Genomic DNA, 14,429 nt, shown 5'->3' with positions numbered 1-14,429 from the left:
AGAGAGGGGGAAGGAGGCTCCCTGCTGAGCAGAGAGACCAATGCAGGGCTTGAGCCCAGGACCCTGAGATCATGACCTGAGCCGAAGGCAGAGGCTTAACCCACTGAGCCATCAGGCACCCCCCCATCTTAGAGTCAGTTTGTAAATTTCTGTAAAATAAAAAGCTTGGATTTTAATAGATTACATTGAATTAATTTGGCAAATACTGTTATATTAATAAGATTACATTTTTCAATCCATGAACATGGGAGATTTTTCCATTTATTTAGGTTGTCTTCAATTTTTTTCAACAGTGTTTTGAGGTTTTCATAATACAAGTTTTACACTACTTTTGTAAATTCATTCTTAAATACTTTATTCTTTAAATTCTTTAAATACTTTATTCATGCTATTATAAGCTGGATGCCTTTTATTTCATTTTCTTGCCTACTTGCCCTTCTGGTACAACATTAGTAAAAGCGGTAAGAGCAGACATCCTCATCTTCTTCCTGATCTTAGGAGGAAAAAGTTTAATCTTTCACCATTAAATATGATAGTACCTGTTTTTTGCAGATGGACTTTATCAGGTTGAGGAAGTTCCCTTCTACTCCTTGTTGATTGGCATATTTATCAGGAAAGGGTGTTGGATTTTCTCAAATGCTGTTTCTGCATCTATTGAGATGATTATGTGCCTTTTGTTCTTATTCATGTAATATGGTATATTACATTAATTGATTTTGGATATTAAACCAACCTTGCATTCTTGGGAAGTCTCACTTGGTCATGATATGTAATCCTTTTCATAAGTTTCTGGATTCAATATTATATTTTAGATGATGTTTGCATCTATATTCACAAGAGATGTACTTGTATTTTCTTAGAATGTCCTTATAGTATCAAGGTAATGTTGGCTGCATAGCAAACTCTTTGGCAAGAATTCTTAAAGAACTGACATTAATTCCTCTTTAATTATTTAGTAGAATTCACCAGTAAAGTCATCTGTACCTGGGCTTTTCTTTGTGGGAAGTTTTACTGCTAATTCAATCTCCTTACTTGTGATATTTAAGTTTTCTATTTCTTTAGATTTCCTATTTCTTTTTGAATCCACTCTGGTAGCTCATATCTAAGAGTTTATCCATTTTCTTTCACTTTTTTGATACTGAAAAATTAAAAACCTATCTACTGTCTGACAATAAGTTAAATAAATGATTGTACCTCTATAAAGCAAATATGACTTAATCATTAGAAATTCTGATCTTTAAGAATGTTTGATAATATAGGAAATTCTAGTTACATGCAATATAATCCCAATTTGTTTAAAATATATGATTATAACATGGTCAGGAACACAGGTTCTGGAGTTAGACAGACTTGGGTTTACTGCCAGATCCAACATTGGCAGTTGTGTGAACTTAAAAGACAGGTCCCTCCAGATCTTCAGTTTTATCTTCCTCATCTAAAAATAACATCTCCCTCACAGAGCTATCATAGAGAGTCAACGAGAGAATGCATAAAAGCACTTATCACAATTCTTGAAACACGGTAAGCAGTAAATAAATGACACTTATTGGGGCACCTGGATGGCTCAGCCAGTTAAGTGGCTGCCTTCGGCTCAGGTCATGATCTCGGGGTCCTGGGATCAAGCCCCGTGTTGGCCTCCCTGCTTAGTGGCAAGTTTGCTTCTCCTTCTTCCTCTGCCCTTTCCTTCCCCTCTGCTCATCCTCTTTCTCTCTAAAATAAATAAAATCCTTTCTAAAAAATTAATGAGACTTGGGGCACCTGGGTGGCTCAGTCAGTTAAGCATCTGCCTTCAGCTCAGGTTATGATCCCAGGGTCCTGGAATTGAGCCTCATATCAGGGTCCTTGCTCCATGGGGAGCCTGTTTCTCCCTCTCCCTCTGCCTGCCACTCCCCCTTCTTGTGTTCTCTCTGTCAAAAAAAATAAAATAAAATAAAATCTTTTTTTAAAATGGCATTTATTGTTGTTATTATAATGATTACATTAACATTACAGATTCCTCATCTGTTGAACCCATGGGTGGCTGATTCCCAACAGATTTGAATGCAGTGAAATTGTCTTCTCACTAAAACTAGACTAGACCTAATATTTTTGTGCAGAGATGCAAAAGGTACCTATGACTGCAAGATGGCTATCAGAACTGCAAATGCATACAACCCCTTGACCTAGAAATCCCACTTCCAGGAATTTATCCTTCAGACACATTTTTCATAAATATGAAACAACATTCACTATTCACTTTTGCTTAAGAACAAAAGATTGAAAACAACCTCAATTTCCCTTCAAAGGGAATTATGTCATTAATATATCCTATAGCTTACTGCTCAGCTATAAAGAATAATGTATTCATATACAAGATCTCCAAGATATATAATGGAATAAGAAAAGCAAGGTGAGGGGTACCTGGGTGGCTCAGTCATTAGCATCTGCCTTCAGCTCAAGTCAGGATCCCGGGATCCTGGGATTGAGCCCCACATTGGACTCCCTGCTTAGCAGGAAGCCTTCTTCTCCCTCTCCCACTCCCCCTGCTTGTGTTCCCTCTCTCACTGTGTCTCTCTCTGCCAAATAAATAAATAAAATATCTTAAAAAAAAAAAAGAAAAAGAAAAAGCAAGGTCAACACCAGTGTGTATGGCATGCTACCTTCACGTAAAAATAATGAGAAAAGAACTTTACACTTTTGTGTTTGAATAAATAAATCCTGGAAGAATCACCAAAAATCAATAAAAGCGAAACAAGAAAAACTGGTTTTGGCGGGGGTAGAACAGGAGTAGGACTAAGAATCCTCACTAAGAACCACTCCCTGAGTTTTTAAATCTTCATTGATGTATAACATACATATAGAAAAGTGTACATGTCATAAATGTAACACTGTATCCATTTTTACAAGCTGACCACAACTGCATGGCCAGACCCAAATCATGAAACAGAGCAGCCTCCAAAGCCCCCGCATGACTCCTTCCAGCCACTCCATGCCCCGCACAAAGATAATCACTTATAATAGGATACATTTGCTTTGTCTGTTTTTATACTTTTATAGATGGAACTATAATACTTATATATATACTCTCTTAGTGTGTAACTTCTTTCACTTACATTGTTCAAACAATTACCCACTTTGTCATAAATAGTTGAAAACCATTCATTTCTAATGCCCGATATTATTCTGTATGGTGTGTATAGTGCAATTTATTTTTCCGGTCTAGGTTGATTGACATTTGGTTTGTTTCATACGTAGAGTTAATACAAATGGTAATTCTATCCATGTTTTTATTCATTATCTTTTAGAGCATAGGCTTCTCTTGGGTATAAACCTAGGAGTGGAATTGCTGGATCATAGTGTAGACATATATTCAGTTCTAGTAATTACTGCCAAATGGTTCCCCAAAGTGATTATACCAACCTACATTCCTGCGAGCAATAGAAATTTTAGTTGACCTACATCCTTGCCAACATTTGGTATTGCTAAACATTTCATTTTAGTCATTCTGGTGGATGTGTAGTGGGATCACATGGTGGTTTTAATTTGCATTTTCCCGATAACTAAGGAAAAGGTGCTCAACTTCATTAGTCATTAGGCTAATATCAAGTGATTTTTGAACTACGTAAATATATTACCTACTCAAGAAAATACATAGATATTTTCATTATTTTTTTAAAAGATTTTATTTTTAAGTAATCTCTGTGCCTAACATTGGGCTCAAACTTACAACCCTGAGATCAAGAGTTACATGCTCTCCTGACTGAGCCAGCCAGCTGCCCCCAAGTATTTTCATTATTTTAAAAAGAATTCATGACCCCAGGGCCCTCATTGCAAAGATTAAAGCCCATAGAAGGGGTGTGTGTGTGTGTGTGTGTGCGCGCGCACACACGCACGCATATGCACTCATGTGCCTGTGTGCCTGTGGGTATATTTGGTGTGTGTAGACTTGGGTTTTACTGGGTAATGGTGATTTCTAGCTAACAAATATTTTCTACGTCAACCAGACTACCTTGAACAAGAAATATGAAAGACTCAGAATCTCAGTAAGAGAACCGTAGCCCCAGCTCATTAGTGTGGTTCAAATACCCCAGTAATCTTCCTACCTCCTTCTCCTCCAAGAGGATGTAGTGTGGGAGGTTGACCCGGACCTGTTCAGGAATTAAGAACTGGAACTTGTTTGTTCCGCTGGGTTGAGGTGACCACTTATCAGTGAACATGCAGTAATCCTTGATGTCCCAGATCTAGGCACAAAATGTGGGTTAGCAGCCCAACACCCATTGACACCAACACCAACTTACCCTGTGAAGCCCTCCCAGACTTCTTCTCTTCACTCTGAAGTGTGAGCACTTAGCCCTCTGAGATACCCAGACCCTCAGGGTCAGAAGGAGCCCTAGGGATCTTCTAGGCCAGACCCCTTAGCTGGCATGCAGAGAGGGTACGACAGGCCCCAGGACAAGCCACTCTGACCTCAAGTCTCACCACAAAGCATGAAATTAGCTCCTAAGACAGGGGATCACAGACAGCTGCACAGCTGGGGGTGAGGGAGTGGCAGGAAGAACCAATGGGGGGACAGAAGGGACCCACTGGGGGAGGTTTCGTGGAGGGCCCATTGGAGCCACATCCTCACTCACTTCCTGGGTGCACCAGAGCAGAAGAGGACTTCTCCTGCCAACTGTTTTACAAATGAAACCAGTACCCAGAGGGAGGAGAGACCTGGCGAGCGCCACACACGGCAAAGAGGTGGCTGGAGTTTGCCCAGCCAGCCCTTCCTCACCTTGATGTATCCTGTGCAGTCCCCTGTGACAAGGATCCAGTCCTTCTCGTCCGTGGCCATGGCACCCACAACCACATCCCCCTGGCTCAGGCAGTCCACGGGGAACTTCCCCAGCAGGCCACCTGCCCCATGCGTGGACCAGGCATAGATGAGACCATCGATGCAGCTGCTCAGCAGGGCGGCTATGTGGGGCAGCCGAGGCCTGGTCTGCAGGAAGATGATCTGTGGGAGACAGGCGGCCTGCTCAGCGGTGCTGGGACTCACCCCGGCCACAGTCACGTGGTGCTGAGGCTCTTGGGCAAGTCTCCGCCCCCTCTTTGCCCCGCCCAGTTTCCCAGATGCCCAGCCAGAACAGAGACTGTCTACCACTGCTGCCTAGCTGGCCACGAGGAACACTTCAGTGCCCGGTGAGCTCCGTGTGTGCAGGGCGTTTGGGTCTTTTTTTTTTTTTTTTTTTTTTAAACCACTGTTTTATCCTCGGCAACTACAATGGTGCCTGACACATGGTACATGATCAGTGAATGTGTGTTGAAGAAGACATTCAAGGCTCAGTTAGTCAAGCAGCCTCTCATGATTTCGGTCACAGTCAAAGGTCAGGCTTTGAGTCATCTACTTGGGTCAGACTCAGAGGCTGAAAGGGATGGGCTCTCTGGGGCAACTGCTTCCAGGAATCCATCCTTTCAGTGAACTTACACAGGCGCCCAGAAGCACAGGTGCAGGGACGTTCAATGCATGTCTATTAAGAGAAGACTGGCTTAATCGTTTGTGATCCCTCCGAACTGTGGGACGCTATGCAATTATTCCAAAGACTCGGATGAGTTAACAAAAGAATAAGATTTCTCTAAATTACTGATATGAAAACATACCCATGCCATATAGTTAAATTTTTAAAAAGTAAATGGTAGGACATAGCTATGATTTGACACCATTGGTCTAAAAATAAGAAAGATAAAGGCTAACCCATTCCACTAATTCTCTAGCAGTGCCTGTGGCTTCTACTACTGGGTGGGGTAGAGGAAGTAAGACACAAGGGGCCTTTATATTTTGCTTTACACACACTTCTCTTTTTCCTTTTTTAACCAGCTAGCATGACGACTTTTAAAAGTTTTTTAAAGGCTTTTTTTTTTTAAAGATTTTATTTATTTATTTGACAGACAGAGATCACAAGTAGGCAGAGAGGCAGGCAGAGAGAGAGGAAGAAGCAGGCTCCCTGCGGAACAGAGAGCCCGATGCGGGACTCGATCCCAGGACCCTGAGATCATGACCTGAGCCGAAGGCAGCGGCTTAACCCACTGAGCCACCCAGGCGCCACTTAAAGGCTTTTTTCTTTAAAGTAATCTCTACACCCAACATGGGACTTGAACTAACAACCCAAGATCAAGAGTTACATGCTCTACCTACTGATCCAGACAGGAGCCCCTAAGCCATTTTTCTAAAAGAGAGGAAAGCACATTCAGAACCTGGAGGAGAGACTGCCCAGCCGCTCGAAGCTCTCCACGACTCCCCCACCCCCAGACTGGACCCAGCTCCACAGGGTGCTGCTCCTCGATTCCTAAATCCTTGGTGCCCTGGAGCTGGGGAAGGGGCCAGTCCCGCCACACCCTCACACAATGGCGGTGTGGATTCACTGGGCCCCTGGTAGGGACTTAGGAAACCCAATCTCTGAATTACCCTATCTTTGCAGATCGAAGCTAGAAGGAGCCTGAGAGCCACTTCATCTAGTGGTGACAATACAGTGAAGGGCATCCAGGGTCAGAAAGGGGAGAGGTGCAAAAGGAAGGGAGAGTAACAGAGATGACCCAATCCCTACTCCCCTGTTGTACACAATACCCTACCAGAGCACAGAAGGGCATTTTAACAGTAGGTTCTGGCAGTGCTGCTTCTCCTACCTCCCAGTCCAGCCCATCAACCAGAAGGGGCCCCCCAACAACACCCCATGCACACCCAAGTAGCTTCTCCCCTTCAGTAGCCCTGAAGCCAGAATCCTGAGTGGTAACTTCACCTGCACCACGTCTCTCCAGGTCCTGGGGAGAGCCAGGCTGGCCCCCTAGGCTCGTGGGCCATGTCCTTCCCAGCCCATCCCCACTGTTCGTACCAGCTCACAGCCCAGACCCTGCCCAAGCGTGGCCCACCTTCTCCACCGATGCGTTGGATTGCAGCAGTATCTTCTTCTGGAATTCCCCCCTTTGAGCATCTCTGACGATTGACTGTTTGCCGTGGGGTATTCTTAACATCTTGGGGCTTCCAGAGTGGACGGGTTTCTGGAAAGAACAATGGGCCCCCCAGCTCATCATGGGAGGGTCACCCTACCCAGTGCAGAAACAGAGACCAGAGGCAGATGCCGAAAGTATGACCTGCCTAGACCCCCTCTGTCAATCCACAGCCCTGTGAAAGGGACAGCCGGGTGTTGGAGGGATCCTGCAGTAAAGGCATTCCAGCGCTGGGGAGTCTCTATTTTAAACCAGCAGCTTCTGCTCTCAGGACAGAGACTTGAGTTTGCCTTTGGGGAAACCACCCCCCCCCCCACTGCCACTTTGTCCTGGAAGAGACCCCAGGCCAAAGGTGAGGACTAGGGCGTGTACAGCCATTGCTCCAGAAGATGAGAACGCAGTGATGCCGCCGGCTACCCCAGAGGTGGTCTGAGTGTCCTGTAATAAGGCGCAGTGTGCGCATCTTACACCTGAACCCGTCCGAGCAGCCATGAGGGACCCAGTCGTCATGGCCTGTGCCCAACACGTGTCATGTGTTTGCACAAGGTGGGGTTTCTCTTTCGAGCCTCAATTCCCAGGAACAGGAATCAGGCTTCAGTTGCTGAAGCCATCTGCTGGGCTCCCCCGGCCCCACACAAGATATTGTCTTCACTGCGGGAAGTAGGAGGCCAAGCCCCCCACTCCAGCTCCCTCCTCCCCTCAACATGAGACCATCAGTCAAGGCTGGAAGGGTTAATCCTGGGGCAGAGATGAGGGCTCAGGGGAGCAGGGAACTAGCCTGATCTCCAGGGAGGTGAGGAGATGAGCCCCAGTGGCTCATCTCTGCCACGTTACACTCACTGGAAGACTGAGAAAGTAGCCCGGGGAACTAGCCTGGGCGTCTAGGTTCTCTGGGTTGTGTTCCCTCTGGGTCTACTCTCCGCCCCAAGTTTGTAGACTGTAGGAAGGGAGCCTGCCCAGACTGGCAGAAACAGAGTGGTGGGGAGTGGGGGGTGGAATCAGGTGAATCTAACCAGGGAGGGGAGCTGATGGACGTAAAGGTGCTCTGGAAAAAGGGGCTCACATGAGAACACAAACGCACGACAGGCCCCTGGGGAGCCAGGGAGTGAGGGCAGCCACCAGGGCTCAGCTCCCACTCCCACCTGTGGGGGCATGGGCCTCTCTGGCTGCTTGTCTCTGGGGCGCTTCATCACTGGGGGGGCCGACATGAGGTTCCGCTGCAGGTTGGTACTGGTTGTGGCCCTGGCTCTGGGGCCTGGGGGCCCTGCTGGCGGCTTGTATGCCCACTGCTGGTGCTCCATGCAGGACTTGCTGGACTGGAGGTCCTCGGCCAGGAAGTTGTCCACCTCTTGCACCTGTGCTGGGGAGACACCCACCCCGCTGACACTGTAGTGCCCCAGAGGGACATGCAGGGCCTCCTTGGCCGGAGGCCAATACCCAAGGGCCCTCCAGGTGCCCCAGGCCTTACTCCATAGAAACTGAGTACCCTTAGAAACATCAAACCAGAGTTCGTAACCCTGTCCCGGAGCCAACCAGGAATGCCCTGAGTTCCTGCAGGCGGGGCGCTGCTCCCATGAGGGACTCAGTCTCCCTATCAGTGAAATGGACAGTGTTTTCCAAATATTTGTGAGGTTGGTTTTAATCTTAAGGGAAGTTCCAGAGTATAAAACAGATAAAAACTGCTCTAGGAGAAGCCAGTGCAATAACCTCTGAGCTTCTCTCCCCAACATGTTTGGGAAATGACTGGGTGAGGGGATCCCGAAGGCCCCTTCCAGCTTCCGTCTGCAAAGATAGTGTTAATTCAGAGACAGGGTGGGTCTCCGAGGTCTGTCCCACGAGCCCGGTGAGCCTGGACTGGGAACACATAATGGTGAGGAGTGAGATGGGAGATGCCTTCCAGGGGAGAGTCATCCACTAGACGGAAAAGGACCAGAGCCACAGGCTCTGCAGTCAGACCACCTGGGTCTGCACCGATCACTTCTGGGCTGTGCAACCTCAGGCAAGATGCTTAACCTCCCTGTGCCTCAGTTTCCTTGTCTGTCAAATGAGAAAAATTCTAGAAACTAGCACCCACCTACCTAGCTCTCAACCTCCTCCAAAAGAAGTCATCCTTCCCAGGGGTGCTTCCTACCCCACCCCCAGCCCCGGCCCTCCAGCTGATTCTAACCCACTGCCAAGAAAAAGGCGGGGGGATGGGGGGTATTCCTGTCAACAATACCTTCTTGGGCAGCAGAGGCAAGGGACTCAGAGAGGCGTTGAAATTGAGGATGGGCTTGAACAGGTTGACGTTCCAGAAGAGGATGTCCCCGTTGTAGGAAGAGGTCCCCAGGAACTGGTTCTGGTACTTGGCCATGCTCAGAACGTCCTCCTTGTGGAAGTTCTGCCAGCGGTAGCACGTGAGCGCCGGCTTGGTCTTGTGGGGCCTGCGCACAGGGCCGGAGGCGGGAGGGCAGACAGCTCGGCCTTACTGCTCCACATGGGTGGGAAACACCGGGGCCTTGAGAGTCCGGGAGGCAACTCGGAAGAGGGCACTCAGGTTGAAGCTCTGCCCCACCGACCTCATTTACCAAGCACCTACTACGTACCTACTACCAAGACCCTGTACTCGGGGCTTTACAGAAATGCAGCTGACAAACTACCCCCTTTGGACATCTGAGTGAGGATTAAAGAAGGGAAGCCATGGCCCTTAGAAAGGCCCTCTGGAAAGGAAGAGGCCTTGCACATTCTGTTCCCTCTGCCTGGAATGTTCCTCCCACCCCAAGCCCTTTGCGTCTTCACTGAGTAGATCCCACTCCACTCACAACATCCTCACGTGGGCCTTTCCTGACTGCCCCTGAGACTAAATCAGAGTTCCATCCTCTCTCCACAGAAGCCTCTACTTCTTTTCCTCACAGCCCTCAACAGATTTTATCATTACACATGAAGTTCTTTGATTAGCATTTGCCTCCCGCTAGGAGGGCGGAGACACCATCATTCTTGGTTATACCCATCGCAAGCTCGTAGCACAAATGGGCGGATAAGCAGAGGAAGCACTGGACATTACCCACCACAAATTTCTGGCTGGTCTTCCAACCACTAGTGGAGCTAGGAAGGGGGGAACCCAGCCGAAGTAGAGAGAACAGCCAGCGGCCCTTAGCAGCTCCCACACCCCCTTGCTACTCACATGAAACAAGTGATTCTCTTACTCCACCCGGTCACGTAGAACGCTCTGTTCATGTGGACAATCCCACTAATCTGTGGAAGAGGAAAGTAAACAGAGCTCTAAGGCGCCTCGGAGAGAGTGGCCCTGGACCAAGCAAGGAGACAAAGCTCTCCATGACGATAAGCGTCCCCTAGAGGAAGTACGACTGTATATTTTTCAGAATGTTCTTACATCACATTAGCCCATTTGATAGACTTGGAGCAGGTAGAGAGGGCTGGGATCCACGTCCACTCAACAGAGGGATACTTAGGAGGGTCACATAACGGAGTGATAGGCTCTGGACCAGATTCCTGGCTACTCAGCCAAGGGCTCCTGCTGAGCTGGTTCTAGGACTTTCCTAAGAGGGAGTCAGGGGCTCAGGTCCCCAAATGGGACTGCCGGCTTTGCTCTGTGCCACACCCACACACTCTCTCTAGAATGCCGGCAGATATTTCCGGAGTCGGAGTGAGCCTGGGGCTCACCAGCCCTCTTGCTAGAAGTGCCGTGCAGAGCTCTCCGATCCAGACTTGGGTAAGGCGCGCTCACAAACCCAACGAGAGTAGCTGGCACTTGCAGAGTGTTCAGGAAGGACAGGCAGTCTTACCCAGTTTCACTTGGCAGGCCAGGACCCACAGGCTCAGGGAGGCATGAAGGTGGGCCATCGATGGGCACAGCCTTAAAGGGGGGCTTAAACCCAGGGCACCCCAGGGTCAGGAGTGCTGTGCTTTGTGGCTTCCGTAGCACCCCTGGCCCTGATTGACAGAGCGGACTGACCTCCAGATGGTCCGGGTTGGGGAAGACCAGCAGGCATTCACCAATGGTGTAGTTCCACATCTTTATGGTTCCGTCACGCAAACCTGTGAGCAGGCAGCGTTCAGACTCGTCCAGGCACATGGTGGTCATCTCCATCTGCTGGTCGCCCGTCGCGGAGAACTGCATGGTCCGCCGACCTGTTGCCACCTCCCACACACTCACCAGGCTGCTCAGGCAGCCGCTCACCACCTGCTGGCGAGCACAGAGCTGGGGCTCCCGGATAGGACAGCGCCCCCACTCCTGGGGGTGGCCCCTGCCTGTCATGACTGGGGCTGGTGCAGCTCTGCAGCTCCCCGAGAGGCCCAGCAAAGATGGGTATCCAGGGCTTTCCTCTGCTCAGAGGAGTGAGGCGATCCTCCCACCAAGCGGTGGGCCTCCCATTCCCACCTCAGGCCACCGGCCCCCCACTCAGGGCTGCTTCCCATCCATGGGCCACATACCACCAGCCACTGTGCTGACTGCTCCTTGGATACAGCCCTGGACACATCAGGGGGGTCTGGGTCCTGCCTGAGGGCCCCTGGCTTTCCTGCCAGCCCAAGCAATGCCTGGCTCCAGCCCACTCACCTGCTTAAAAATCTTGCTGTAGAGGACGGCGCACAGGGGTAAGCTGTAGGTCGTGCTCTTCTCCCCTGCTTTTCCAGGCCCCTCAGTCTCCAAGTACCCTTTGAGGATCCCAATCTGTAGGTGAGGAGGGGGCAGGCAGCTGGGCCATCAGAAGGGCTCTGCCTCAGTGACTGGCCCCAGCGAGAACCTTCCAATAAATCGCAGCACCAAACGTCCTGACGGCACACAGACCTGAGCCCAGTGAGGTCCCTTGGCTCCTCAGCCCGCTGGCTGATATCTCTCTCACATCTTCTCCTCCGAAGTCTAATGTCCCTCATAACTCCTGGGAAGCTTAAAACCTCCATCCGCTGTCCCCTCCTCCAGGGAGCCTTCCCTGACCACCCCAGGCTAAGGATCCTTTCTCTGTGCCCAAAGGAGCACCTGGCATGCATCTCCATGCCAACACTGAGCATTTTCTACTGACATTCTCTGTTCTCCTTCTACCTCCTCAGTTGGCTGAGGGATGGGGCTGGTGTAAGGAGTGCATTCCCGGCACCTGCCCAGCAGCGGGGGTTCACTCCCTCCTGCACTCACCGAATAGGTGCTGCAGATGAGACTGTCTTCATTCTTGTGGAAGTAGATGCTGGTGATGGGACAGTTCCCCAGGGCAAAAAGCTTCCCGCAGAAGGACTGGAGGCATATGTATTCCAGCATGTCCCACACGCGGATGTTCTGGAGGGGGAGAGAGACGCTGCAGGGGGCCCTTGGGGAGGCAGTGGGTACCTGAGGCCTTGGGGCATGAGGAGGGCCCACAGCTCACGGTGCAAGCACTTCCCACACCACTTACTGCACAGATGACAATGGTACCACCGAGATGCCATCTTATGCTCAGATGAGGAAACCGAGGCTCACCCCGCCCCCCACAACCCAGAGCCTTCCCCCAGGGCCTCCACCTTGCTGGAGCGGCTGCCCCTCAGTGGTGAGGATGAGGACTGAGCAAGACAGCACGAGCCCCTGCAGACCCCCAGAAACTCTCCCACCAGCCTCCCTCAGCTAAAGCCAGGCACCACACACAGTGGCTACCCACACGGTCGCCAAAAAAGCCCACCTGTCCCCACAGCAGCCTCCTCAAGTTCATCCCAAGGTGAGGCCCCACAGAAGTCCCTCTGGATGCCCACTGCTTGGAGTCACCAACAGTAAGCAGTAAAGAGCATGACTCCAATCCATACCTTGCCTCTGCCCGTCACCGCCATGAGGATTTGTGCCAGCCTGTCCCGGTCCCCCGACCCTCCAGCCTCAGATCCTTCAGCAGAGGCCGTGACACCCAAGTGTTGGGGCCACTGGGAGAATTCCAGATAATAGCCAGCATGGGCTGCGTTGGGGAGATTGGCCTGGGTGACCCAAGGGTCCTGCCAACTCTCAATCTACTGATTCCCAGAAGACACAAACGTGTGCCCTGAAGGACACCTGGAGGCATTGGCTGCTGCCCCACATCAGCCAAACTGCCACCGCCAAGCAGGTGGGGCAGGGCCCTGAACGCAATCCACGCAGAGATGCAAAGTGACAGGCCTGGAACCAGGGAGTCCCAGGTGCTGGAGAAGATCCAGTCAGGCCCTGAGAGCCAGCACAGCTGAGAAGAGGTCCCTAGGAGAGCTGAGGAGCAAGTTTGGGTCCTGGAGGAAAGGAGGGCAGGGGAGTGGCTCACATGTGTTGTACGCCCACTACATGCCAGCCACCCCATGGCCGCTTCACCGCCCGCCCTGCTCTAACCCTCTCAACAACCCATCCTGTGGATGAGGGGACTGAGGCTCAGAAAAGAAAAGGGCCTTGCCGAGGACCGCAGAGTAAGAAGCCAGGCTGGGCTGCATGGGAACCCAGCTCTGATGGATGGCTCAGAGTGGGGTGCGGGCCTCTACCAGGGGCTGACAGAGACCCCTGGCCCCCTCATGGTGACTCCACCTGGGACAGCCCTGTCTGTGCCCTAGACCAAGTGTGGAACCACAGGCAGGCCAGCCACACTGTCTCCCTGGGCCTCAGGCTGCCACCAACTGCTGGCGCCCCACCTGGCCAAGCTAGATGGTTTTCCCAGGGCCAGTGTCTCTGCGGGGGGACAGGCACCGGTGTGAGTGGAAGAGCTGTGCTCCCCAAGGCCAGCACCTTGTCCTTGGAGACGCTGAGGAGGATGTTGCTGTTCTTGCTGTTCACGAGGATGTGCGTCACGCAAGTCTGATGTCCCCTCATCATCCACACAGGCTTTTTTAAGAAGAAGGGGTTCCACAGGCGGATGAGGGGGTCATAGCCACCGGTCACTGGGGTCAGAAGAATGGGTGTCAGCCATGGGGGCCTATGAGGGGACCGTCTCCTGAGACCAAGCCTTGACCCCCAACCCAGCAGGCGCAGCAGATGGGGGGCTGAGGTTCTCATCTGCCCCTTTGCCGCCCCTTCCCCCCCACCTCCTCCATCATGCCAAGCAGAGCGTGTCACCACCCAGGTGCCCACAGGCAGGGACCAGGGTGCCAGGAGAGGAGCCCGGACAGAGGCTGGACCCTGCAGTCCTCCCCCTCAGCTTTGATAATCCCCATGTCCCCAGCGGCCTTCACCCCTGTTCCATCAGGCCTGGGGCTTCTGGGGGGACATGAAGATGACTTACCCATTAAGTTCTTGTCTGGGCAGTAATCAAAGCAAAGAATCCCTTTTCTCAAGCTCAGCACCGAAAACCTACAACAGCGAAGGGGGAAGGTGGCGGGGTAGGAGCGACAGCCACAGGCGGCCAGGGAGAAGCCATCACTCTCCACCCAAGGAGAGGGGCAGCCCCAGCAATCCTGTTTGGGGTTCACCCTGCAGCCAAGTTGGGGCCAAGCCCCACAGGCAGGGCAGCTGCCATGGGTCTCAGCCCTAAACCACCAGCTCATGGAGGAGTCACCCAACC

At 51.0% G+C, this 14,429-nt stretch overlaps 1 protein-coding gene across 5 annotated transcripts in view; it reads right to left on the bottom strand.

Annotated features, from left to right (window-relative positions):
* The window catches only part of EFCAB8 (EF-hand calcium binding domain 8), a 58,383-nt gene that overhangs the window by 13,190 nt on the left and 30,764 nt on the right, over positions 1 to 14,429 (bottom strand). For 4 of the 5 annotated variants that reach the window (XM_047745009.1, XM_047745011.1, XM_047745010.1 and 1 more), the window contains 11 exons: positions 14,151 to 14,218; positions 13,658 to 13,809; positions 12,095 to 12,232; positions 11,522 to 11,635; positions 10,919 to 11,146; positions 10,127 to 10,197; positions 9,182 to 9,386; positions 8,106 to 8,318; positions 6,886 to 7,014; positions 4,754 to 4,975; positions 4,083 to 4,220 (listed from right to left, as the gene is read on the bottom strand). In XM_047745009.1, the coding sequence (XP_047600965.1) occupies positions 4,083 to 4,220; positions 4,754 to 4,975; positions 6,886 to 7,014; positions 8,106 to 8,318; positions 9,182 to 9,386; positions 10,127 to 10,197; positions 10,919 to 11,146; positions 11,522 to 11,635; positions 12,095 to 12,232; positions 13,658 to 13,809; positions 14,151 to 14,218 (1,678 nt within the window). The remainder of the gene's footprint in view (positions 1 to 4,082; positions 4,221 to 4,753; positions 4,976 to 6,885; positions 7,015 to 8,105; positions 8,319 to 9,181; positions 9,387 to 10,126; positions 10,198 to 10,918; positions 11,147 to 11,521; positions 11,636 to 12,094; positions 12,233 to 13,657; positions 13,810 to 14,150; positions 14,219 to 14,429) is intronic. The other variant, XM_047745012.1, reaches the window with a different exon arrangement.

This window comes from Lutra lutra, chromosome 9 (genome assembly GCF_902655055.1).
Source record: "Lutra lutra chromosome 9, mLutLut1.2, whole genome shotgun sequence".
Classification (NCBI taxonomy): Eukaryota; Metazoa; Chordata; class Mammalia; order Carnivora; family Mustelidae; genus Lutra; species Lutra lutra.
This window is presented reverse-complemented; position numbering and strand designations above follow the sequence as displayed.